At 41.2% G+C, this 27,840-nt stretch overlaps 1 protein-coding gene across 1 annotated transcript; it reads right to left on the bottom strand.

Moving 5' to 3' along the window:
- Nucleotides 1–2,169: 2,169 nt before the first annotated feature.
- On the bottom strand, nucleotides 2,170–27,458 carry LOC144597382 (prostaglandin D2 receptor-like). The gene is made up of 2 exons (XM_078406695.1): nucleotides 26,679–27,458; nucleotides 2,170–2,391 (listed from the first exon to the last, which is right to left on the bottom strand). The coding sequence occupies exons 1-2, from the start codon at nucleotides 27,456–27,458 to the stop codon at nucleotides 2,218–2,220; spliced, it is 954 nt and encodes a 317-aa protein (XP_078262821.1). The 3' UTR covers nucleotides 2,170–2,217.
- Between the last annotated feature and the right edge of the window lie 382 nt (nucleotides 27,459–27,840).

A 27,840-nucleotide genomic window follows, 5' to 3' on the forward strand; every position in this document is an offset into this window, starting at 1 on the left:
CCTCTCCAGTATTGTTTAGTACTGAGTTCCAGGAATTAGACACAGCCACAAAGGAAAAACGTTGATATCTTTCTAAGTCAGGGTGCTGTGCAACTATAAGAAGGACTCACTGGTAGCTTTTCCATCCGGCTCCTGCCCTTGTCCTTCTTGAAGGCACGGCCTGAATATGAGGAAGATGCCGTCAGTATAATTTACACAAGAAACTGTTGTGCTTTTTGTGCACACAGCTGTAACAGTACCCTGGCAGTGGAGGAATGTTTAAGGCTGTAGATGAGGCACAGATCAGCAACTAGTGTTGAGATTCTTGGGTGCAGGAGAGTACTCCACTATGCTCCTGACTTGTATCTTGTAGATGTTTGAAAAGCTTTAGAGTGTCTGTTGAAGGGTGACTTACTAATACCCATGACCTACTTTTGTAGACACAATATTTGTGTGACTGGTCCAATCAAATTTGTGGTCAGTGATGACCCCCAGGATATTGTTTTGCAAGGATTGATGATTAGACTCTCTTTTGTTGGAGGTAGTCATTGCCTGCATGTTCGTGGCAGGAATATTACTTGCCACACTTTGGTCCATGTTTTTCTATCTCGCTGTGTGTAGATTAGTTCATTTTCTGAAGAGTTGAGGATGTATTTGAGGTCTGTGCCATCGACAATGGATATCCCCACTTCTGACTGATGGAAAAGAAAGTCATTGATGAAAAAGCTGAAGATTGTTGGGCCTTGGACATTGCCCAGAATTCCTCCTGCATTGATATTTTGGGGCCAGCATGATGGACCTCCAAACTCCACAACCATATTCTTAGAGAAGGATAACTCTAACAGTTGAACTGTTTTTCCCTCGACATTCAATGACTTCATGTTCTTGGGTTTCAGTTTGACCTGGGCTTTGTAAAGCTACACTTGGTCAAATGCTGTCTTGATGTTCAAGAACATTCACTCATCTCATCTCTGGAATTAAATGTGGTGATCTATGTTTGAACAAAGGTTGGAGGCAAGCAGTCTCAATGAAATGCCTTGATGGGGTGTGAATGGACAGATTATTGGAAAGTAAGTGCAACTAGACATCATGATCAATAAAACCATCCATTAAATTGCTGATTGGACTGATTAGTCTAGAAATAGCCGGCTTTGATTTCATCTGCTTTTGTGAACGGGAAACACTTGACAAAGTTCCACGTCACTTCTGGCTTGCAAATAACATTTGAAGGGTGGGCCCTGGCATTATAGAGGATGGAAATATTTGTAGTTGCTCCTCCTCCTCCTCCCCCTGGGTGTTTAATTGTTCGTGGTTAGATGTGGTAGGTCTGCAGACTTTCATTTGATCCATCGCACATGGTATTGATTTGCTCTGTCCATCGCATGCCATTTTTTTGCTACTTAGCATGCATATTGTCCTGCATTGCATCTTCACGATCGCACCACATTTTTGTTTAGTTATGCCTGGTACTGCTTCAGGCATGCCTTGCGCATTCATTGATCCCCTGACTTGTTAGCAATGGTATGGTGAGGGATATTCCAGTCCACAACGTGAAAGACTGTGGCGATGTTAAAGCTCCACAGCACTGCATTGATGTCCAGTTTTGACCACAATATCTGGGAAATCCTGCAGAACATGCGTTGCTGGATTTCCACCGCTTTTAGCAGCCCATTAAATCTCTTCTCAATTCCACACAAATCTCCAATTAGAACCAGTAAAAGCTTCAATTATCTTTCTCATGCGGAAAATGAAATACATGAGCTGAAGTAAACAAGTTGACGTCGAGATTCATGCAGGTCTAAAGCAATGCCATCCAATTAAGTACATAGATGAAAGTTGTCCATTGAATGTATTATTCTTGAAATTGTACAGCTTCATCATGGAGGCATTGGCAATCATTAGTGAGCATACAAACCACAGGAATATACACAAACATGAAAACATGTGATCATAGTTTGAAACTTCTGAATAACATGTTACAAGCATATGAATCTTAATCTTGGCTTCCTTTGCTCCATTTTGAGAAAGAATAGGATCTTTCAGAACCTTAAAAGCTTTTCAAATTATTGTGCATGTCTTTACCATGCTAAATGCAATGCTATTATTATTGAATTTTGTTGATTCTTCCTTGCTGAAAATGAAGCATTTTTTTTTCTATTTTACGAAATTAAATAGCAAGGCAGTTAAATATTTCATTTGTCAAGTATTAATTTTCAATAACAGACACTGATTCTAAGTTCACGATTGGGCAGAATCTTTGCAACATGCAAAAACAAGTCTCCGGAAGAAGGATGTCCTGAAAATGATGAAAACCCATGGATCAACGATGGAATTCACCGAAGCAAACTTTAGGGCAGTCAAGTCATCTTCATCTCTGTTGTCAGGAGCAAATGCACCAATATATGCGCGAATCTAAAATATTTAAAGAGATTGATCGATTTCAGACATTCGCATTATTGTGTATATGGAACGAGCAGTCTCAGAAAGTAATTGAGGCAGATACAATAACAACATTTAAAAGATAGTGGGGCAGGTATATGGATAGGAAAGGTTTAGAGGGTTAAGGGCCAAATGCAGGTAAACGGGACTGGTTTAGCTGCGGCATCTTGGTTAGCATGGAGGAGCTGTTTCCTTGCTGTATGACTGTAGCTAAGAGCTTCATCATTCAATGATACCATGGCTAATCTGCGTTGTAATTTCACTTTCTAGTCTTTGGCCGTTAATAGTTTAGTTTAGTTCAGAGACACAGTGCAGAAACAGGCCCTCAGGCCCACCAAGTCCACGCCAACCAGTGAACCCAGCACACTAGCGCAATCATACACACACTAGGGACAATTTACAATTATATCAAGCCAATTAACGTACAAACCTGTACATCTTTGAAGTGTGGGAGGAAACCAGAGCTCCCAAAGAAAACCCATGCAGGATACGGGGAGAATGTACAAACTCCGTACTGACCCATAGCACCCGTAGTCAGGATCAAACCCGGGTTTCTGGTGCTGTAAGGCAGCAACTCTTCCACTGCGCCAATGTTGGGAATATTTATGTGAGGATTCATTCAAAAGTCTCTTCGTCCAATTCCCATGGTTTCTACTCCACTTCCCACTAACAGAGGGAAAAATGATAAAAACGCCAACCTACACACCTATTTATTTCACTGTCTGTCGCTCAGAAAGTGGACTTAGAAACAGTGCAACAGCAGAGATGTGCAAGAATAGGGACACAAGAGACTGCACATGCTGGAAACTGGAGGAAAATTTATAGTAGGACCTTAGGTAGGGTCTCAACCAGAAACATCAACCATCAAGAGATTCCCTCTGCCTCCACAGATGCTGCTTGAGCTGCTGAGTTCTTCTAGCATTTTATTTTTTGCTCTGAGAGAAGAGAGTTTTTCACCCTGCAGAAAAACAGTGCATTTCCTGATCGAAAGTCAGATGATTAATTTGTTTAAGAAAACAAATGCCAGGGTTCATTCTTCTTGTGCGCACCAACGCTAGCAAGCTACATTTCATACCACACCCTCTTCCAAGAAAGTAATTTATTTTACTCTGAGTGATCCAAATGCTTTGCTATTTTGTCCGAATTTTAAAGGTTTGCATTACTTTTTAATAAATCAACAAAGCAAAAGCTGTATGGAGAGCAACAATATCATAAGCCATGTGAACTTCGGTTTCCTCCCACACTCCAAAGGCGTACAGGTATGTAGGTTAATTGGCTGGGTAAATGTAAAAATTGTCCCTAGTGGGTGTAGGATAGTTTTAATGTACGGGGATCACTGGGCGGCACGGACTTGGAGGGCCGAAAAGGCCTGTTTCCGGCTGTATGTATATGATATGATATGATATGATATGAACACATCAATTAATAACCATAATACTAGTTAACTATAATCATGCAAAAAAACAAAGTCCGCAGTGCAATCAAAGACACAGTCCATAGCTTTTTTATATCATGAAAGTTACTAATATCATATCCAGGTTGTATAGGAATTCAAACTATAACAATTGATTGAAGCAATAATTTAAAAAGAGCTGGTCTCAGTAACAATTAACAGTCAAGAGTGTTTAATTGTCATAAGTACTGAAAATGGAACAATGAAATTCTTGCTTGAGGAACATAACTGGCCTGTAAACACAGTAATCATAGATATCATGGTCTTGCACATTACTATGAACTACAGACTGTCTTGGTTACATGAATGACTTTGGGCTTTTTGCAATAATATTGGGGGGTTTTTAATTGATTTTTTTAGTTTATTAACAAAAACGAAAAAATCAATTAAAAAAAAGAATATTATTGCAAAAAGCCCAAAGTCTTTCATGTAACCAAGACAGTCCGTAATTCATAGTAATGTTCTAGAGCCTGAGGGTTGTCGGTAAGAAGCTGTTCTTGAACAGGGAGGTCATGGTTTTCAGACTCTAATACCTTCTTCCCAATGGCAAGAGTGAAATGAGAGCATGGCCAGGGTAGTGTGGGTCCTTGATGATGTTTGCTGCCTTTTTGAGGCAGCACGTCCTCTATAAGGGCCCTTAGCCTTCTCCAGGGAAAGAAGGTCCAGCCTGCCCAGCCCATCTTTATAATTCAAAACCACCAGATCCATTAACATGTTCATAAATCTATTTTGTATCCTTTGCAGCTTAATGACATCCTTTATGTAACAGGTTTACCAGAGCTGTTCACACTATTCCAAATGTGGCTTTCCCATTGTCTTGGCAGTTGCAACATGATGTCCCAACACCTGTACTTAACACCTGTACACCGGCACGGTAGCGCAGCGGTAGAGTTGCTGCTTTACAGCGAATGCAGCGCCGGAGACTCAGGTTCGATCCTGACTACGGGTGCTGCACTGTAAGGAGTTTGTACGTTCTCCCCGTGACCTGCGTGGGTTTTCTCCGAGATCTTCGGTTTCCTCCCACACTCCAAAGACGTACAGGTATGTAGGTTAATTGGCTGGGTAAATGTAAAAAAAAAATTTTTTTTAATTGTCCCTAGTGGGTGTAGGATAGTGTTAATGTGCGGGGATCACTGGGCGGCACGGACTTGGTGGGCCGAAAAGGCCTGTTTCCGGCTGTATATATATGATATGATGATATGATACCCTGACCAATGAAGGCAAGCAAGCCAAATGTCATATTCATCAACCTGTCCACCTATGTTACCACTTTCAGGGAATTATTTAACTGGACATCTAGGTCTATCTGTTCTACTACACTCCATAGGGCTCTGTCATTTACAGAGTAAGTCTTGCCCCGATTGATCCTACCAAAATGCACCACGCATTTATCTGCATTAAACATCACCTGCTTTCCTCAGCCCATTGGCGCAGATGATTGAGATCCTGTTGTAATCATTGATAACCTTTGCCATTATCCACTATACGACCAATGTTAGCGTTTTCTGCAAAACGATTAACCTTGCCACCCACATTCACATCCAAATCGTTAAAATATATAATGAACAACTGGGAACCTAGCACCGATTCCTGTGGTATGTAATTTGCTATAAGCCTCCAGTCTGAACAACAACCTTCCACCATCACCGTTTCCTCCCTTCAATGGCCAGCTCTTCCATGTGGTACCTTGCCAAAGACAACATCGACCACACTGCTCTCGTTGATCTTGGTCTCCTCTTCAAAAAACTCAAACTGGTGAGACTGATTTCCACTGCACAAAGCCATGCTGACTAACCATAATTAGTCCTTGGCTTTCCAAATGCTTGAAAATCCTTTCACTCAGAATTCCTTCCATTAAACTACATATCACTGACTTCAGGCTCATTGATCGACTGTTCCAGGCTTTGCATTGCAGCCTTTCTTAAATAGAGGCACGTTGGCATTCTGCTAGCACCTTACCCATGGCTATTGAAGACACAAATGTATTTGCAATTTCTTCCCTAGCTTCCCACAATGGCTTACTTGATCTAGTCTTGGGGATTTATCTACTTTCTGTTTTAAGACCTCAGTGCCTCCTGTAATGTGGACTCTTCAAGACATCACTATTAACTTCCTTGAGTTCCCTAGCCTTCACGTCTGTCTCCATGGTAAATACAGGAGTAATATTCATTAAACACTTCACCCATCTCCTGCGGCTTCACACATAAACAATCTCATTGACCTTTAAGGGGCTTTATGCTCTCCCTAGTTGTCCTTAATATACTTGTAGAATTTCGCTGGGTTCACTTTTACCTTCTCTGTCAAAGATATCTCTTGTTTTCCTTTTGCACCCCAGCTTTCATTCTTAAGTGTACTCTTACCCTGTTCCTCATGGGATTCATTTGCTTTCAGCTGCCTATCCTCCACCCATGCCTTTTTCTTGACCAGCGACTCAATATCTCATCATCTCGGATTCCCTACACCTGCCAGCCTTACCCTTCACCCTGACAGGAACATATTCCCCTGAATTCTTGCTATCCCATGTTTAAAAACTCTCACTTAACAAATGTTCCTTTATCTGTAAACAGACCCCCCAGTCAACTTCTGAAAGTTTAATATCATCAAAATGGACCTTGTTTCAATTTAGGACTTTTGGACCGGTTCCATCCTTTTCAATAACGTTTAAAACCAAACAAAATATGGTCACTGGTCAAAAAATGTTTCCCACTAACATTGAAGTTACCTGCTCTGCCTTATTTCCCAAGAAGAGGTTGTATTGCTTCTTCTCTCGTTGGGCTATCTACATATTGACTGAGAACATTTTCCAGAACACATTTAAACTCCTTCCCATCCAACCCCTAACCACAATACTAGCCCTAGTCGATATTTGGAAAGTAAAAATCCCCCTCTATTACTTCAGCACAGTTGATGCTGACTGGGGTGTACACCTCCCATTTGCTGATGTCAATGTCTAGCTGTTTCATCTTGTTGATTTTGACGGAGTAGTTGTTTTCACACCATGATCTCTATCTCCTTCCTGGACTTGGTCTTGTCATTGTTCGAGATGGGGCTACTGCAGCGGTTCATCTGCAAGCCTGTAAATGGAGTTAGAACAGAATCGGGAGGCACGGTGATGCAGCGGTCGAGCTGCTGCCTTACAGCGCCAGAGACCCGGGTTTAATCCTGACTACGGGTGCTGTCTGTACGGAGTCCTCCCTGCGACCGCGTGGGTTTTCCCCAGGTGATCTGGTTTCCTCCCACACTCCAAAGACATGCAGGTTTGCAGGTTAATTGAACTCAGGAACTGAGAGGATGGAGTCATTGAATATACTCAACACAGAGATTCAGAGGCAATTGAACCACAAGGTTGTCAAAGGGGAGAGCCGGAGAGTACTGTTGAGGCCAAGGTTAGATGAGCCATGATTTTATCAATTGCTGGAGTAGGAATGCGGAACTGTTTAGCCTCCTCCTGCTTCAATTCCTTAAGTTTGTTTAATTGATTGAATGAAAGGTATAGCATGAAAAAAGCCCCTCTGCCCCGCCCCGTCCACGCTAATCTGTTCACATTGATTCTATGTTATTCCACTCCCTCTTCCACTCCCTACACCCTTCTGTGACCAATTAACCTACAAACCCGCACATTTTTGGTACGTGGGAGGAAATTGGAGCACCGTGTCGAAACCCACGTTTAGGTCACTGGGAGAATGTGCAAACTTCACACACGAACACCACCCCAAGTCAGGATTGAACCCGGGTCTCTGACACTGTGAGGCATCAGCTCTACCAGCTGCGCCACTGTACAGCCACATCAAATCTGACTATTTTATTCTTAGAATAATAATATTTAATATAGTATATATTTTTTATTTGTTTTCTCTTGTTAAATGTTTTGTAATACCACCACATTTGTTATTGTAGACGTTCCTCCAGTTAGCTGGAGTGCAATTTTAAAGTTCTTTACTGCTGAGTCACAGCAGTGTGATGTGATTATCAATTATTTGCATTTGAACGTAGAGCTCCATGATCGTACTGATTCTATCTGCCTGAAAGCCTTCTTTTGTTAAACAAAGAATTTACATATCGACATCATATTTGATCTTTATAGGTTTCAAAGTGGAGATTGTCATTCAAATGATGTGGGAACATGTAGTCACATCAGCAGTGGATTAAGATGGGAAGGTTGCCTCCGGTTGCCTACTACAATACTGCTCCATTTCCTATATGAGCGGTGTACATCATGAGCTCAACACAAAATGCTGGGGGAACTCAACAGATCAGGCAGCATCTGTGGCAGGAATGAACAGACAAAGTTTTTGGCCGGGACCCTTCATTAGACTGAAGGAGAAAGAGGAAGAAAGCCGGAAAAGAGTATTGCGGGCAGGACAAAACCTAGTGGATACAAGTGGGGGGTGGGGTTATTGGTAGATTGGCAGAGATAGTGACAAAGGTTAGAGATGAAAAGGGGACAAAAAGATGTCAGAGAAAGAGAAATGAGGAGGAGTAAAATCTAAAGTAGAGGAAGGGAGATGGGTGGAAGGGGATACCGAGGAGGGAAGAGAAGAGGAATAAATGGGAAATATGGTACCCGGGATGAGAGATGAGTGTTCAGGGGGGGGGGGGGGAGGAACAAGGTGACTGGGGTGGTGGAAGATGGTGTGGTAAATGTGTGTGCACTGGGGTGGGGATGGGGTAGAGGAAAGGGAGGTAGGAGAGGGGGTGTAAAATTGGAGAATTCAATGTTCGGTGGGTTTAAACTCCCAAAGCGAATATGAGGTGACTTGGATGAAGGGATTAAAAGTACCACTAGCAAATTTGCAGATGATACAAAACTGGGTGATAGTGTGAGCTGTGAGGAAGATGCTATGAGGTTGCAGGGTGACTTGGACAGGTTGTGTGAGTGGGCAGATGCATAGCAGATGCAGTTTAATGTGGATAAGTGTGAGGTTATTCACTTTGGTGGTAAGAATAAGGCAGATTATTATCTGAATGGTGTCAAGTTAGGAAAAGGGGACGTACAATGAGATCTTGGTGTCCTAGTGCATCAGTCACTGAAGGGAAGCATGCAGGTACAGCAGGCTGTGAAGAAAGCCAATGGAATGTTGGCCTTCATAACAAGAGGAGTTGTGTATAGGAGCAAAGAGGTCCTTCTGCAGTTGTATAGGGCCCTAGTGAGACCGCACCTGGAGTACTGTGTGCAGTTTTGGTCTCCAAATTTGAGGAAGAATATTCTTGCTATTGAAGGCATGCAGCGTAGGTTTACTAGGTTAATTCCCGGAATAGCAGGACTGTCGTATGTTGAAAGACTGGAGCGGCTAGGCTTGTATACACTGGAATTTAGAAGAATTAGGGGATCTTATCGAAACATATAAGATTATTAAGGGGTTGGACATGTTAGAGGCAGGAAACATGTTCCCAATGTTGGGAGAGTCCAGAACAAGGGGCCACAGTTTAAAAATAAGGCTTAGGCCATTTAGAACGGAGATGAGGAAAAACTTTTTCAGTCAGAGAGTTGTAAATCTGTGGAATTCACTGCCTCAGAAGGCAGTGGAGGCCAATTCTCTGAATGCATTCAAGAGAGAGCTAGATAGAGCTCTTAAGGATAGCGGAGTCAGGGGGTATGGGGAGAAGGCAGGAACGGGGTACTGATTGAGAATGATCAGCCATGATCACATTGATTGGTGGAGCTGGCTCGAAGGGCCGTAATGGCCTATTCCTGCACCTATTGTCTATTGTCTATTGTTCCTCCAGTTTGCATATGGCCGAACTCTGGCAATGGACGAGGCCCAGGACAGAAAGGTTGGTATGGGAATGGAAATTACAAATGGTTAGCAACCAGGGCATGACGGTGGTGGCAACATGGTCAATTGGGTCTCACTTGGTCTACACTTGGTCTCGTCGATGTAAAAGAGTTTACATTGGGGGCAGCGAATGCAACAGACATGGTTAGGAGAGGTGCATGTGAACCTCTGCCTCACTTGGAAGGGCTGCTGGGATCCCAGGATGGATGTGAGGAAGGAGGTGGAGGGATGGGTGGTACTTCCCCTGTGTGTGGTTGCAGGGGAAAGTGCCTGTGGAGGGGGCGGGTTAGCTGGGAAAAGATGCACAAACCAGAGGGTTACAGAGGGAGAAGTTTCTACAGAAAGTGGAAAGGGGTGGGCACGGGAAGTTATGACTGGTGGTGGTGTTATGTTCTTCTTCACAAGTGCAGGGGAGGAATATTCACTCTTGCGATAGCTGGCCACTTCCGTTTTTAACAGCTGCACAGTAATAACACAATCTGTTTTGCCTGTCTCTTTTGAGCTGAGTGTGTTCCAGCTGAACCAAAGTCAAACATAATAATTTATTGCAGAACTGGGTGAGAGGTTTCATAATCTCTTAAATGCTACACTCACTGATGCTCATCCTCACAAAACTAAATAGCTCATTTATTGAAGTACAATGCCAATCTAGTTAAATCATTCACATTTATGAAAGAGTTGAGATAAGTGGCAAATAAAAAATCATCTTTTGTTTATTCTTGGATTGTGCGTTTTGGTAACCCTGATGGGTGTTGCCAACCCCAGTTACCATGAATGGGTCGAGAGTCATCCATATCGTTGTTGAACATGAATCTCAAGTGGATCAGAACATAGAAAGGCCTTGGTATCTCCCTTGTTCAGTTACTTTAGACTTTAGAGATACAGTGGGGAAATAGGCCCTTCGAACCCGCTGAGTCCGCACTGACCAGCGATCACGCCCTGAACGCCAGCACTACCCTCCACACTAGGGACAATTTACAATTTTTACCGGAGCCATTTAGCCGACAAACCCGCAGGTCTTTGGAGTGTGGGACGAAACCAGAGCACCCAGAGAAAACCCACACAGTCACGGGGAGAACGTACAAATTCCATACAGACAGTACCCATAGTCAGAATCAAACCCGGATCTCTGGTGCTGTAAGACAGTAACGCTACCGCTGCACCACTGTGCCGCCCCTCAAGGCAAAATGATAATATGACGTGAAAATAATCAAGACAGTCGATATCATGCTAGGCAGGTGGCGCCCAAAATGTCACCTATCCATGTTCTCCAATGATGCTGCTTGTCCAGTTGAGTTACTACAACACTTTGTGACTTATTTTGTATATCAGCATCTGCAGTTCCTTGTTTCTATATTATGTAGAGAAGTTGCGATGTTATGTTACAGTTGTACAAGATGTTGGTGAGGCCACATTTGGAGTATTGTGTTCACTTTTGGTCACCCTGTTACAGGAAGGTTGTTAAACTGGAAAGAGTACAGAGAAGATTTATGAAGATGATTAGTTTAGTTTAGGGAAGGGGTAGGCCAGGCTAGGACTTTATTCCTTAGTGTGCAGGAGGATGAGGGTTGATCTTACAGAGCTACATCAGATCATGAGGGGAATGGATAGGGTTAATACACATAATCTTTTACCCAGAGTAGGGGAATCAAGAACCAGTGGACATAGCTTTAGATGAGAGGGAAAAGATATAATAGAGATCTGAGGGGCAACTTTTTCACACAGAAAATGGTAGATGTATGGAACGATATGCCCGAGGATGTAGTTGAGAGGTGCACTATAACAACATTTTAAAGATATTTGGACAGATACATGGATAGGAAAGGTTTTGAGGGGCATGGACCAAACATGGGGAAGTGTGACAAATGTAGATGGGATATCTTGGTCAGCATGGGCATGTGGGCTGAAGGGCCTGTTTCCATGCTGCATACTCTATGTCTCGACCTCATACACACTCTGGGATCTCATTTGAGGTCTTTATTCTATGGTACAGGTCTCTACCTTTATAACCAAGAAGAAATAATAACATGTTTAGTTTTATTTACTGTGGTTTATCTACCATCATCATCTCAATTTAGAGAGTAAACATTTCCTTTCACTGTTTTTATTCTTTAGCCAATTTACTTGTAAATCCAGCATTTCAGGTGGTTATATATCTTTTATTGTGCCCCACCACTGCGGCAGCACAACTGGCAGAGTTTGTGTGGAGTTCGCATTTTCCCCCTGTGAACACGTGGGTTTCCACCGGGTGCTCTGGTTTCCTTCCACGCCCCACAGACATGCGGATGTTTAGGTTGGTTGGCCGCTGTAAACTGCCGCTGTAAATTATCCTGATTTAAGCACAGTTTTTAACTTTTATAACTTCATCAACCAACATTTCTAATATCATTTCTCATTACCTCCATAGTTCACTGTCTAAAGGAAATATTGGATGGAAATTAACAAAGGTAGGTGATTACCAAGACCGTTAACAAAATCAGCCAGCAAAGTTTCATTACAAACAACCTCTTTCTGAAACTTTAAAAAAATCGAACTCTGTTGCAATAAGATATTACATTTAATCTTCTGGAGCAATCCTAAAAGATTGATTACGAGAGTTCGGACATCGTGCGGCAGCTTTCCAAGTCGTTGGTGAGATTATACTTGGAGCACTGTGTGCAGTTTTGGTTGAAAAGCTCTAGAAAGGATGTCATTAAGATGGAAAGGGTGTAGAAGAGATTTGCCAGTTTGTTACCAAAGCTCACAAGCTTGAGTTATAAGGAGGGCTTGGATAAACTGGGACTTTTCTCTTTGAAATGTGGGAAGCTGAGGGGTGACCTTATTGAGGTGTACAGAATCATGAGGGGCACGATGAATCCTCACAATGTTTTTCCCAGGGTAGAGGATTCTAAAATTGCAGGGAGCAGGCTTAATGTGAGAAGGGAGAGATTTAAGAGGAACCTCAGGGCGTAGTCTGTATCTGGGATGAGTTGCCAGGGGAAGCTGTAGCAGCAGATACAATTATGGCACAAAAGACATTTGGTCATATCTTCTTCTTATCAAGTCCATATCACAAGATTAGAAATTGTTCAGCCAGAGCTGAACACACTTCTCTGCATCTGCATACAATGGCGTCTTGTGCTTCTTGTGTGGAGTGGTGGATAGATTGGTGGAAACAGGGCCGCGATGTGAACGCTCTTTCCTTGACCCTATTTGGACAGATAAATGCATAGGACGAGTTTAGAAAGATATGGGCAAATGCAGGCAAATGGCTACATTTGACAACTTGGTTGGTAAGTACAAGGTGGGCCGCTGGGCCTGTTTCTGAGCTATACAGCTCTATGATTCTATGAATGGAATCATTTAAGGCAGCGCTTCTTAAACTGGTGAATGGTTCAACCAAGGGTGAATGAAATTATTTTGGGGGTGAATGAAACTAGAGGGTTGAATGAAGGGTGAATAACTTAATTTATTCAGATATATATATTTTTTAAATTCTAGACTTAAAAAAGGCATTGTCATTAAAGTTGTTAGAAAGCTCTTATTGGTTTTAATGGCAGTGAAGCTGGAATTTTGATATGTTTTTTCTGTCCACCTATGGTTTTCTAATTTCAAAGTAGCAGGATATTTCCCAAATGTACTGTAATATAACCTTTTAGGAAAACCAGACGAGTTAGTGGGATCATAAATTTATAAATGGCAACACTGGAGGATTGCCGTAGGTGATCTGTTGAACTGTAACTTTACTTTGTGTTGCCAATTTAGCTACTTTTCTGCGAGAACTAGAAATCTATATATATTTACTGTACTTCAATCCACCAGCACTTATTTGCATCAAGCAACATGAATTCTAGCTATATTAAGGAGATTTGAGCCCCGTTTTTAGGCAATCTAAAGTTAGATTGTGCCATTTTCTTGCAGTGATATTCTGCATTTTCTATTCTAGCGATTTCAGTATTTTGTGAGTTTGATTTGCAGATTAAGACACTATGTCTTTGTTGAAGTACCTAAAGAAACCAGCTCTAGAGGAAGAGTGTGCAGGAAGAAGTAGTTCATTTCTGAAAGAAAGTGAAACAAACAGGACTCAAGAGGAGGTATGTTCAGGAGATAAGTCACTTGTGAAGGGTGACAAGGAAACTGAGGATAATGAACTTAAAAATGCACTTACGTATGTTACAGATGATGACTCTGTTAATGATACGGGCAAGGAAAAACTTAATCTCAAGAGAAAATGCCAGGACCAAAGTACCCTCTCCTCAAAACTCAAGAAAAGAAAGTGGAATGAAGAATATATCAAGTTTGGCTTTTTCCTTCCCCAAGATGAACTAACAAGCCCTACTCCCTCAACTCAAGTGCATGTTTTGCAGTGTAAAATATAACAACCAGTGCCTGGCTCCTTCAAAATTACAGACTCATTTAAGAACAAAGCATAGCAATCATCAAAACAAGTCCATACAGTTTTTCAAAAACACTCGTGAGTATTTGTGGAAGCAGCAGAATTTCTTCCAGTTGATGGTAAAGAATGACACTGCGACTAAAAAACCTCTGGTTCTTGCCTCTCTTCAAATAGCACATGTGCTCATGAAAGTAAAAAGAGCCATACACAGAGGCTGAGAAAGTTGTCAAACCGTATTTGAAAATTGTTGCCAATCTACTACATGGTGGAAAGCAAGCAGTGGATAAAGTAGTGCAAATTCCTTTGTCCAATGACACAATGAAACTTTGATCTACTACGATTGCTGAAGATCTGAAGCATCAGCTGATGGCGAAACTGTTGGAAGCACCATTTTTCGCTCTGCAGTTTGATGAAACTACAGACATTAAAAACGATGCACAACTCATTGGGTATTGTCGATCCCGGATCAAAGTTTGGGAAAAATTGTTGAGCATTATCTCCTTTACTTCCTAGTGGGAGAGCAAACTACAGGTGAATTTATTTTCTCCAAGCTTGACGAATGAATGGAAAATTAAAATTGATCTTGGAGCAAATGTGTTGCTGTGACTACAGACGGTGCTGCAGCCATGATGGGGAAACATAGAGGCGCCACCGCTCGCATCAAAAAAAAATCCCATCATTGCACATTTTGTACATTGTTGTTTACAACAGGAAGCACTGGCTGCCAAGAAACTGAATACTTGTTGCAATGACCAGAAAAATTAGCTGGAAGAATTGTTGCAACATTGTGGTGGAAATTGTCAATGCTATTCGCCCACAAACAAACAAATGTCGGCTATTTTCAGAACTATGCAAGGATATGTCTGCAGATCACATGATTCTCCTGCATTCTGAGGTTCAATGGTTATCGCATTGGAAGAGTCCTTGAAAGAGTACTGCCCCTGAAGAATGAACTGTCTATTTTTTACTGAGCGAGGTGACGAGAAAGCAATCCATTTCAACAATGATTTTTGGCTGGCCAAATTGGGTTACGTGACTTCTATTTTTGTACATTTGAATCGGCTCAACTTGTCACTTCAAGGTAAAGGAGGTGACAGCTTCGATGTCCTTGGGAAAATGGAAGCCATAAAATGAAGATCACCATGTTAACTTTCGTAAAGGCAATTTCTCCAATTTCCCACATTTGGAAAGCTTCCTCAAAGTGAGTGGGAAGAAAAGCAACCTGATCTGGAGAAAACACTGAAGGACATCATTTCCGAACATCTGCAGTTGCTGTCTAAAAATTTAGAAACATATTTTCCTCAGAAACATCTGCAGGATTGGAAAATCAGATGTGGATAGTTAATCCTTTTATCGCCAGCCACATCACGCGAGCAAATTTTGGGAAAATGTCAGAAGTGTTAATGGAGCTTCATTATGACTTCACTCAAAAATCATCTTTTGAGATGTGATCCTACTATGGAGACTATTGGATTGGATTACTTGCTTTCCCTCAATACATATCAATTGCCTTGAAGGCCCTTCAACCACTAGTAATGATGACAACAACTTTCCTGTCTGAACAAGGATTTTCGACCGTGGTAGAATTGAAATCCAAAAAACGCAATTCGCTTCAGGTTGTTGATTCGGTAATGCGGGTTGCTTTGGAGAAGGAAATTGAACCTCCGTTTGAGAAGCTTGTCACAGGAGTACAGGAACATCCTAGCCATTGATGATAAGTGTGTCATTTATTTGTGGTAAACATACACAATAAGTAAACATTGTTTCTAAGAATCTTTTAGCAGTCAGAGAGTTGTAAATCTGTGGAATTCCCTGCCTCAGAAGTCAGTTGAGGCCAATTCTCTGGATGCTTTCAAGAGAGAGCTAGATAAAGCACTTAAAGATAGCGGAGTCAGGGGGTATGGGGAGAAGGCAGGAACGGGGTACTGATTGTGAATGATCAGCCATGATCACATTGAATGGCTAGAAGGGCTGAATGGCCTACTCCTGCACCTATTGTCTATTGTCTATTGTCTAATCTAATTTTAAGTTCTAAGACAGTTGTTTACTAATTTTACTTTATGCAAACTAGAAATATTCTGATAATTTTTCTGTTCTTAATTTTTTTTGTTACTCCTAGATGAGAGGATGGGAGGGTGCCAGATATTCAGAACTCAGCAACAGACAATGTTGTGATAATGTTTTGAGCATGTATGTGACATATACATGTCAGTACACATGCACAACTTTTAAAATAGATTTTTATGAACTCATTATCATTTTAACGTCCCTGTAGCTGAAGTTATTTTACATTTGAGTTTCTTATCACAGTGTCAAATCTATTCTTCTCATACTGCAACTCTGAATAATAGGTCAATGTAAGAATAGTTAATCCCACTGTGATTTTCAGACATCAAGGGAAAGTCCATGTAGAGGAAAAGACCATCACTGGAGACACAAGGAACTGCAGATGCTGGAATTTAGAGCAAAAAACTAAGTGCTGGAGTAACTCAGCGGGTCCGGCAGCATCTGTAGAGGAAATGGAGAGGGGATGTTTCGGATTAAGACCTTTCTTCACACTGAGCTTTGCTGACCATTGCTGATCATTGCTGGCCTATAAGAGGACAGAAAGTCTTGCCAACTTCTGACCTATCATTAACCTGAAATGCTGTCAGCCAGTGCAACTTTTCATTAAAGAGAACTTGCAAAACCATTATTGAAAATAAGCTTTCGTCTCTGCCAGTGACAGAGGATCATTGATTTCTTTATTCTTGGTCTTGATATTGGTTTATTATTGTCATGTGTTTGTTTTGTGCATTACTTGGGTTTTTAACAAGAGAGATTGCAAAAATGCAACTGTCGTAAGGCATACATATCAGGGTTTACTTAGCAAAGATATGGTGATGGTAGAAATCCTAAATAAAAATATAAAATGTTGGAAGTATTGAGAAGGCAATATCTGTGTGGGAAGGAACAAAGTTGGCCTTTTCAAATCAATGACAAGAAAAAGTTATAAATTAAGGATATTTTAAATTGCAGAGAAGTTCGGGTGGATGGTGGTTGAGATAACAAAGGGAATGTCTTCCGTAGGGCAGTGACACTGATGACAGAAGTGGAAATGATGCTGCCTGAGAGAAGATGGTGAAGGGTTGATTCTTGCAGCTGATCTGACTGTGTGATTCAGTATCCCCTGTTCTCACTCAATCACAGGAATTCTCATTGCTCTTCCCACCTCTCTCTCTTCTCTGTAACTTTTAAGGCATGCTTGTTTTCTAAACTTTTCTTGTTTTGATGACCTAAAACGCTAACTCTGTCTCACCAGTAATGGTGCCCGACCTCCATTCTTGGGTTTACATTGAGGTGACTTCTGTTAATAACTTGTGTGCTTGATTTATTTTGAACAAGGAATGAAGAAGACTATAGAGAATGGTAAATACTCTCCGGTCCATCACAGGTATTGATCTCCCCACCATTGAGACAATCTGTAGGAGGCGCTATCTCAAAAAAGCAGCTAATATCTTCACAGACCCACACCCTCCTGGCCACACTCTCATCTCACTTCTGCCATCGGAATGAAGGTACAGGAGCCTGAAAACCATGACCACCAGGTGCAAGAACAACTTCTTCCCAACAACCATCAGACTCTTGAACACTGCACAACACTAATTTCAGCAACTATGATCAACTATGGACTGTGTCTTTGGTTGCACGATGGACATTGTTTCGGCACTATAATAGTTACCTAGTATTACAGTTATTAATTTATCGTATTATTGATTATTACATCTTTATCTGTCTGCAATTGAGTTAGCGGAACTTTTAAGCCGCAGCAAAGAAGAATTCCATTGCTCTATTGTTGGTACATGACAATTAAACACTCTTGACTTGACTCTTAATTCTTGATCCTCCACATGCAAGTTACATATGTGTAAAGGTAAAGGTTGCAACGTGGTTCAGTTTGATTTGTCCCAACAAATTTAAGACCTCTCACCCAAGAACATATTGATACACGCTTGTGAACAATAAAGTTGAAACCAAACTGCCACTTCTATTCCATCGAAACTATCACCAGGGCTAATTAACAATCCGTCCGACTGCTCCCTCAAAACCAACTTTAATTAAGTGATGGTAGACAAAATGCTGGAGTAACTCAGCGGGACAGGCAGCATCTCTGGAGAGAAGGAATGGGTGACATTTCGGGTCGAAACCCTTCTTCAGACTAAGTAATGGTTTAGTTTAGTTTAGTTTTGTTTAGTTTAGTTTATTATTGTCCTGTGTACATCAAGGCTAACTTTGATCTCTTTTAAAATGTATCAATATCCACCAGTCCACAAGGCCAAGACTTCCACCCATCCCCCAAAGGAACCCCTTCTCAATGTAGATCTCCTCCACCAGCCTCTGTTCATCCTCACAGATATGGATACACTGGAAGAGTGTGGGTCATTGCAAGGGGAAGCAGATTTGCACCCCTCACACATGAAAGCAGATCCTGGATTAGTTCAATCATACTGTAGCTTTCTCTTGGACAATTGTCCACATGCCTTTGAACGTTTTAAGGAGACTTTATTTTGTGCGCCCCATCCATATTTGGACATGGAAAATGAAGCAAAAATCGTTCTGACTTTCCTTGATGTTTTGGATCAGATCACACTGGGAGCTGGAGAATAGGTGGTATGGGATGATAGGTGGTATGGCGTGATTCTGTGCCGAAATGTTATGGATAAGGAAAGAAGTCGGAACGTGCAGAAATGCACGATGATTTACACTGGAAAATTAGTTTCAGTCAAGCATTCTAATTTTACATCAGCATGTCATGAAATGATTAATGGAACATGAGAGTAAGGCAAACTTCATAAATTGTCAAAGCAGTGGGATCCCAGATTGCGTGGGAACCAAGATTCACTTAAAAACTCAATTTTCCTTTCATACACCCACACTCACTTCCTCTCTCACATTCTCCCTGATGAGTCCATATTTATTGAATTGCTTTGTCACTTTCTTCCTAATAACATAATGACAGAGTAAAGGATGCTCCTCGCAATTTGCATAATAATTTTCAAATCTATTTTCCCCACCCTTTTTAAGATTCGCTGAGCAGGAGAAGGATAGTTGAGTTACAAGTTTTTTCACATGTGCGCTCACAATAGGATGCATTACTGGACCAATAAGAATAAACAGAAAAGATCTCTAGTATTGTGCAATAATTTGGTTCGATGTAATTTGTATACTGCATCTAATGTTGTCACTCTGAAACAATGGGAGAATATTGAAACCATAGGAAAGCCTCAAAGATGCTCTGTTAAAAGGACCTTTGCTTAAAGGATTTAAATTTTGAATAAGTAACATATATTGATAGATCTAGTATTTGTTTATTATTGACACCAGCTACAGTAAAAAGCCTTTGTTTGCGTGTTGCCCAGCCAAATCAGACCATCCTATACATGAATACAATCAGGCCATTCACAAGTACAGCAGAAAGAGTGAAGAAAAAAATACCGGAGCGAAGAATATAGTTTTTCAGCATTTTAGCATTACAGTTTACAGATAAAATGTTTAAAAGATCTATATGAACAGAAAGAGTGAAATGGGTAGAAAGGCTACATGGACTTTCTACATGGACATGCCTGAAAGCAATTCATGTATTAGACCATGACAGCTGTTAGGGTGGCGATTGTAACACTTGGTTTAAATGTGTGCAGATCTGTGTGCAGATTCAATGCAACAACATGCTGCCTGGCCCGCTGAATTACTCCAGCAGTTTGTGTCTATCGTTGGATGTACTGCAAGTCCATTGTAAATGGCATCATTGTGGTTTGGATTTAGCTTCAATTTTTTTAAATTTTCTTTTATTTTTAATATTTTATTTTTGAAAAGCATGTGTACAGATAGAAATAAAAGACAAATTTGTTACAAAGTTATTACATAGCTTCAATTTTTAAATTTTTAAAGAGAGAAAATAAAAAATAAAAAAGAAAGAAAAAAAAAACTATAAACTATTGGGAAGAGAGAATAATAAAAATTAAAAAAAAGATATAACTGTAAAAATTAAAGGGGGTAAATCCGGGAGACAATAACCACAGTTGTACATCCAACCCTAAACTCAAGTTTCAACTTTTAATTTAAAATTTTTATTTTAGTCCTGTGTCAAACCCATTTACTTTTCTAAAAATTCAATAAATGGAGACCATATTTTAAAAAATAAATCAGGTTTGTGAATTAAGGCAAATCTTATTTTTTTCCAAATGCAGGGTCTCTGTCATTTCCGTAGTCCACATTTTAATTGTGGGGGTTATTGGTTTTTTCCAAAATTTAAGTATTAATTTTTTCGCAGTTATTAGACTGTAATCAAGAAAATGTACCTGACTTGTTGTAAAGTTTGTAGTATGTTCTGATAATCCTAAAGTTGTAAATATCTAAAATAATTATTAACATGTAATCCGTACTTCTGCTGTAAATCCTGAAAAGAAAGAAAAGTTCCCTTATGATAAAGGTCTCCCACCCTTTTAATTCCATAACTTTTCCATTGAGCAAATCCTCTATCTAAAACAGACGGTTTAAAAGAAGGATTATTCGCAATAGGGAGGAAAGCAGATAATTTACTCAGTTTTAAAGTAAGTTTTAATTGTTTCCAGGTACGAATAACACTGTGTATAATCGGATTACCTCCATATGTTTTTTTATTTAAATTTATTGGAGCTAAGAGGATCGCACCAATGTCAAATGGTAAACAATCCTCTTTCTCCATCTTTAACCAATCCGGTTGTTGATCAGTGTCATCCAACCAGCAGGTTATATTTCTAATATTAACCGCCCAGTAATAAAATAAGAAGTTAGGTAAGGCAATTCCTCCATTAGTTTTAGACTTACATAGATGTCTTTTATTTATTCTATGAGTCTTGTAGTCCCAAATAAAATTAGTAATAATTGAATCGATTTTTAAAAAAAACTTTTTTTGGAAGATAGATCGGAATTGCTTGAAATAAGTATAGTAGCTGTGGAAGAAAGATCATCTTTATAGCATTACTACGACCAACTAATGATATAGGAAGTGTTTTCCAAAATTGGATATTTCTGTGTAATTTAGTAAGTAAAGGAGGAAAATTTAATTTAAATAAAGAAGTATATTTCCTAGTCACGTAAATTCCAAGATATTTAAACTTTTCATAGGCAATTTTAAAAGGAAATTGTTGAAGTATGGCCGGATTATGCTCCATTATTGGCATAATTTCACTTTTGTACCAGTTAATTCTATAACCTGAAAATGAACCAAATTGAGTTATGAGATTTAATAAATTCGGAATGCTAATTTCTAGATTTGTAATGTATATTAATACATCATCCGCATATAAAGAAATTTTATTGGTTGTATGTTTAGTGTTATAACCGTGAATATCTGAATTTGATCTAATACTCTCAGCAAGTGGTTCTATAACAAGGGCAAATAGAAGCGGAGATAGTGGGCATCCTTGTCTACAACTCCTAAATAAATGAAATTTGGATGACAGCATTTGGTTAGTTAATATTCTAGCTGTTGGGGATGTATATAAAAGTTTCACCCATGAACAAAAATTTTCACCTAATTGAAATTTTTCCATCACTGAGAAAAGATAGGGCCATTCTACTTGATCAAATGCTTTTTCAGCATCTAGCGAAATGATTGCTAAATCTTCGTTTAATAGTCTATTTGAATATATTATATTGAACAAGCGTCTCAAATTGAAAAATGAATATCGTTTAGCTATAAAGCCTGACTGATCGGGGTGTATCAATTTATCTATAACTAGACAATCTATGAGCTAAGATTTTCGCTAATATCTTCTGATCAATATTTAAAAGAGCTATCGCTCTGTACGAACCAGGGTCTTCAGAATCCTTATCTTTTTTAGGAATAAGTATTATTGTTGATTCAGTCAGAGTTTGTTGTTTAAAGGCGTGACTATATACAGTTTGCAAACGTGGAGAGATCAAATCACAATTTTTAAAATAAAATTCATTATTTAAGCCGTCAGGGCCAGGAGTCTTCCCATTTTTCATGGATTTAATGGTCTCTTCAACGTCTATCATAGTTATTTCTGCGTCCAGTAAATTTCTGTCACTCACATTCAAACCAGGGAGGTTTTGTTTCTGATTTCCAACGTTAACAGTAAATTGCTTCCTGTTTGTAAGGGTATTCATCAGATAATTTGTTTGTGTCGATTTACCAATTACACTTTTGCTTATCAAAACAGTGTGTATTTATGGAATGATTAGTAAAACATCCCATCCCCCCCCCCCCCTATCAAATGGAAAAGTATGCAATAAAATAGAGTGAGGAGTATAGGCACGTACTGCTAATAAATTGTTTCCAGTGAGAAGTGCAGAACAGGCTGCAGATTTATGTCAACATTGTCAACATTGCACTTTGCCTCCAACTATTGATTTGCAATGACTTCAGTGAAATTCCTAACCATTTATTGGAAAGTTTTATTGTGTATGTGCAAGCACTGTGTTTGACTTTGGAAAAAAAGTCATCAAGTCATAGCCATAAGGTGTGGAAAGGTGCTGTTCAGCCCAACGTATCCATGCCATCCAGGATGCCCAATCTAAGCTTGTCCAATTTACCCATATGACCCATATCCCTCTAAACCTTTCCCTTCCATGTACCGGAGAAATGTTACAGTATTAATGTACCTGTGTCTATTTGGTTCCAAACCAGAGACCAAATTCACCTTAAAGGTATGCCCTCTAGTCTTTGACATTGCCCAGGATGAAAATGTCAAAGATTGGAGGGAAAATCTTTAAGGTGAGAGGGGCAAAGTTTAAAGGAGATTTTCGGGGACGTTTTTTGCACTGCCAGGGGTGGTGGTGGAGATGAATAAGATAGTGGCATTTAAGAGACTTTTAGATAGTTGGATGGATTTGCAAGGAATAGAGGGATAGAAATTATGTACTGTTCTATGTTCTCTTCTATGTTCGTTCTGTTAAAGAGTTTAACAATGTTTGTATGGGTGGAAAATGAGAACTTCCCTTTATTTTTAGATAATAAAAAAGCCAGATATTTTCAATCAGTTCATTAAACAAAATTAGCAAAAAGATAACTAAAATAAATTTTGAAGTTTTTCTTGTGAATAATGAAATCCAGAAAATTGAACTTGATTAGTTTTCTTCTTAAGGTTGGTCATTCTATTAGCTAGCACACATAATTCAGATTGAAGAACATTTGCAAAAAGAAGTGTGAAGTTTATAACATTTGATCTTAATAATATTAATGAATGTTGCCCGTTTAACTGCACATTTCCCCCCCTTCAAATCTTCATTCATCTTCTATTAAAAAGTTACAAAATACTCTTTCCGTCACAGTGATTCAAACCGTAGCAAATTATGGCTTTAAAATCTTTTGGCCTTATGTGGTCATCCTAAGCCTGTCTGCTCTGATTACTTTTATTTATAATCACTAGGTCTTAGTGGGTACAGCACTGAAATGGAAAATTTGGCACACATTGTCCATACTGACCAAGTTGGCATACTGGGCTAGTTTCATTTGCCTATATTTGGCCTATTTCTCTCTAAATCCTTCCTATCCATATATCTGTCGAACTGTCCTTTAAGCTTAGCAATTGTATTCACTTGTATCCATGTCTATTGTTTCCTCGGCAGCTCATTCCAGTACAGACTACCCTCAGTGTGAAAATGTTGCCCCTGCAAAGGGGCACCTTTTCATTACAGAAAACCGTTCCCCAGTAATAACCCTTTCAAGATCCTTTGCATGTCTCTATTAATTCGTCACTTAACCAATGTTTTCATGAAAATAATTTGCATAGCCCTGGGCTTAGAATAATTACAACTTTTCATAGTTAGTAAACTTGCTCTGCCATGAAACCTTTCATAAAGTTAGTTGCCTGATGTACTTCTGCTGATTTCTGACCAGTTTTATTGTACAGTCCCAAAGCCATCAAATGTTCTTCATACGTTAACCCAATCATCCCTGGGATCAATCTCATAAACCTCACCCGGACTCTCTCCAATGCCAGAACATAATTCCTCAGATAAGGGGCCCAAAACTGCTCGGAATATTCCAAATGTGGCCTGACGAGTGCCTTTTAAAGCCTTAGCATTACATCCTTGCCTTTATATTCTAGTCCTTTCAAAATGAATGCTAACAATACATTTACCTTCCTTACTGATCTTACAAATTAACCTTTTGGGAATCCTGCACCAGCACTCCCAAGTCTCTTTGCACCTCTAATTTCTGAATCCACTCCCCATTTAGAAAATAGCCCACAGTTTTATTCCTGTTACTGAAGTGTATGACCATACAATTTGCTATGTTGTATTCAGTCTGCCACTTCTTTGCCCACTCTCCCAACCTGTCCAAGTCCTTCTGCAGACTCTGTGCTTCCTCCACACCAATAGCCCTTCCGCCTATGTTGGTGTCATCTGAAAACCTGACCACAAATACTTGGAAGAGCGATTACAATGATCATCCAAATGTTCCGTCACTGGAAGCCTTGGATGACCAGGAGATCACAATCTACTGAAGACTGGATCCGCAGCGTTCAAGTCAAATGATCCACACTCATGCAAGAGGTCCCGGTGTGACTTCCAGAAGGCCACTGAGAATGCAAAGAGACTTCTAAACTAAACTGAATGCTCAGACAAATTCTTGACAACTGTGACAGTGCAGTCTCTGAGGGCAACGTCAGATGATCCTTCTTGAGGAAGCCCTCTTAAAACATTCCTGTCGGTGTTGAACTTCAACAAGTGAATAATGGAGACCGTACTGATAGATTACATCACAACCTGGTTTGGAAATTCGAATGACCAAGAATGAAGGAAACCACAGTGCTAGATACTGCCCGGTCCATCACAAGTACTGACCTCCTCACCATCGAAAGGATCTACAGGAAACACAGCATCAAGAAGGCTACCAATATCACCGAAGACCCACTCCACCCTTTGCCATGCTGTCATTTTGTGACTACAATCGGAAGAAGGTACAGGAGCCTGAAAACCGTGACCTCCATGTTCAGGAACAGCTTCTTCCCAGCAACCAACAGTCTCTGGGAACCATCTGCACAACCCCAATCACAATCCTACCTCAGCTCTAAACCACCATGGACTACACATTACTACTGTTGTTTTAGTCGGGCAGCACAATGGCACAGCAGTAGAGTTGCTGCCTTATAGCGCAAGAGGCCCGAGTTCAATCCTGACCATAGGTGCTGTCTGTATTCAGTTTGTACATTCTCCCTGTGACTGCGTTGGGTTTCTCTCGGTGCTCCAGTTTACCCCCACATTCCAAAGACGTGCAGGTTTGTAGGTTAATTGGCTTCTGTAAATTGTCCCGAGCGTATACGATTGAACTAGTATGTGGATGACCATTGGTCGGCGTGGTCTCAGTGGGCCGAACGGCCTGTTTCCATGTTGTATCACTTTGGTTTTTGCACCATAATTATCTAGTTTACTTGGAATAACTGATAATTTTGTTCTATATTTAGTATTGTTATTGCATCGAATGTGTCTGTAAAGCTGCAGCAAGTAAGAATTTCACTGTTCCAATTCATAAAATAACCAATCAAGACTCTAAATTCTTGCTGCATTTGCCTGAGTACAGCGATGTTGGCAAGTTTTGTAAGTACACCTGTTCCGATTATTGATATGCTGCACACTGTTGACACAATGTACCTGCTAGTCCAGGATAAAGTACCCACCACGCGTTACGCAAATAATACAAATGCTACAGCACTAACAAGCACTCAGGACTGTAGAGTCATCTTAGCGTGCACACACATTACAAATTGAAAACATATGCAGGAAGAAGTGTAAACGTTATGACATTCGATGTTAATATTAGCCAGTGCTGCCAATTTAACTGCAAATTTCTCCCTTCAAATCTTAATCCATCTGTTTGAAAATTACGCAATGTTCTTATTTAACTCTTTCCATCACAATGATTCAGATCTTCGCAAATTATGGTGTTAAATATTTTAGGCTTTTGTTGTCATCCTGAGTCCGTCTGCACTGATTTACTCTCATTTAGAGTCATTGAGTCGTAGCACCAAAACAGACCCGTCAGTCCACCTAATCCATGCTGACCAAGTCGGCATACTGGGCCAGTCCCATTTGCCCGCATCTAACCCATCGGCCTCTAAACCTTTCCTATCCATATATCTGTCCAATTCTTTTTTAAAGCCATAATTATAATCGCTCCTATAACTTCCTCTGGCAGCTCATTCTCGATAGGGCTCTCACCCGCTGTAGAAAACGATGCCCCCGAGACCCCTCTTCAATAATAGACACTAGACAATAGACAATAGGTGCAGGAGGAGGCCATTCGGCCCTTCGAGCCAGCACCGCCATTCAATGTGATCATGGCTGATCATTCTCAATCATTCTCTGATCATTGAGATCTGATCATTCTCAATCAGTACCCCGTTCCTGCCTTCTCCCCATACACCAATCTCTCCCCTCTCACCTTAAGCCTGTGCCCTCAGGTTTTAGAATCCTCTGTCCTGGCAATACGGATGTGAGCGTTCACTTTATCCATGCCCCTCATGATCTTGCGTCGAACACAAAGTGTTTGGGAGTAACTCAGCGGGTCAGGCGGTATCACTGGAGGACATAGATCGGCGACGTTTCGGGCCGGGGCCCTTCCTCAGACATGCACACCTCAACAAATGCGTGTGGGGCAACTTACTGTGAGAGGCAGGGAGCAGATGAGGAAGATGACATTCATGAGGACGAGCAGGATGAGGTTGTCCAGCTCCTGGTAGTGTGCGAAGCGCCTGGTCCGGCTGCCGCTGAGGTTGGAGTTGCTCCGTTGCCTCTGCCGCTTGAACATCTTGGTCAAGTTGACAGCCGCCGAGGTGTTGCACACCAGCACGGCTCCGATGAGGACGGCCATCAGCGTGGCGTACAGCACCGAGAAGGAGACCGAGTTCCGCCCGTCCCTGGCCATGTTGAAAAAGCACCAGGTGCCGGGGCAGTACTGCTTGGTGGTGCCCAGACCCATGAAGGGCAGGGAGCAGATCAACAGGCTGCACAGGTACACGGCGGGGAAGACGATGACCACCCGGCGCCTGGTGAAGTGCTGCTCGTAAAAGAAAGGGTGGCTGATGGACAGCCAGCACTCCAGGGCCATGGTGAACAAGAAGAACATCGAGGCCAGGCCGAAGAAGGACATGCTGAAGGAGAAATAGTTGCAGAGCCCGTCGTGCTGGGGCAGGGCTTTCAAGGTGAGGTTGGTGGCGTAGGACACGAAGACCACCGGGCTGATCAGACACTTGCCCATGAGGTCGGTCACCACCAGCCCGGTCACCAGAATGTAGAAGACCGTCACTTGGCGCGACTCCTTCTTGTGCTTGTACAGGATGGCCAGCGCGATAATGTTACCGATCAGCCCAGCGGTGAAGAGCAACGTGCTGCTCAACACTTTGCCGCCCGAGTGCACGGTGGTGGCGTTCTCGCAAGGTGCCATCCCTGGCAGCCCCTCGACCCTCTCTTACCCCCCTCCTCCCCTCCCCTCCTCTCTGACCGCCCAGGGGCAGCGTGGCCAAGGGAATGCCACCCAAGGGTGACTCTCGCCACCTCCAATCTCCTGGCCGGTGCAGCCGCCCCGAGAGATGTTAGTTGTGAGCTGGACCCGCAGTCTGCAGCAGTTTCAGCTCCGGGAACGGCGGGTCTCCGCTCGGATACTTCAGTTGAGGAAGGCGTTGAGCCAAAATTAACACTGGCGCAAAAAAAGCGCGTTGGAGAGCACCCTGCTTGTTGCAAACGCAAATGCGCCTCAGTCTCAAACCCCAGCTGGTCTCAGGAGCGCAGTCCTGGTGGTGATGTCCTGTTCCCCGATCCCTCTGATG

This window comes from Rhinoraja longicauda, chromosome 10 (assembly GCF_053455715.1).
Source record: "Rhinoraja longicauda isolate Sanriku21f chromosome 10, sRhiLon1.1, whole genome shotgun sequence".
In the NCBI taxonomy this organism is placed as follows: Eukaryota; Metazoa; Chordata; class Chondrichthyes; order Rajiformes; family Arhynchobatidae; genus Rhinoraja; species Rhinoraja longicauda.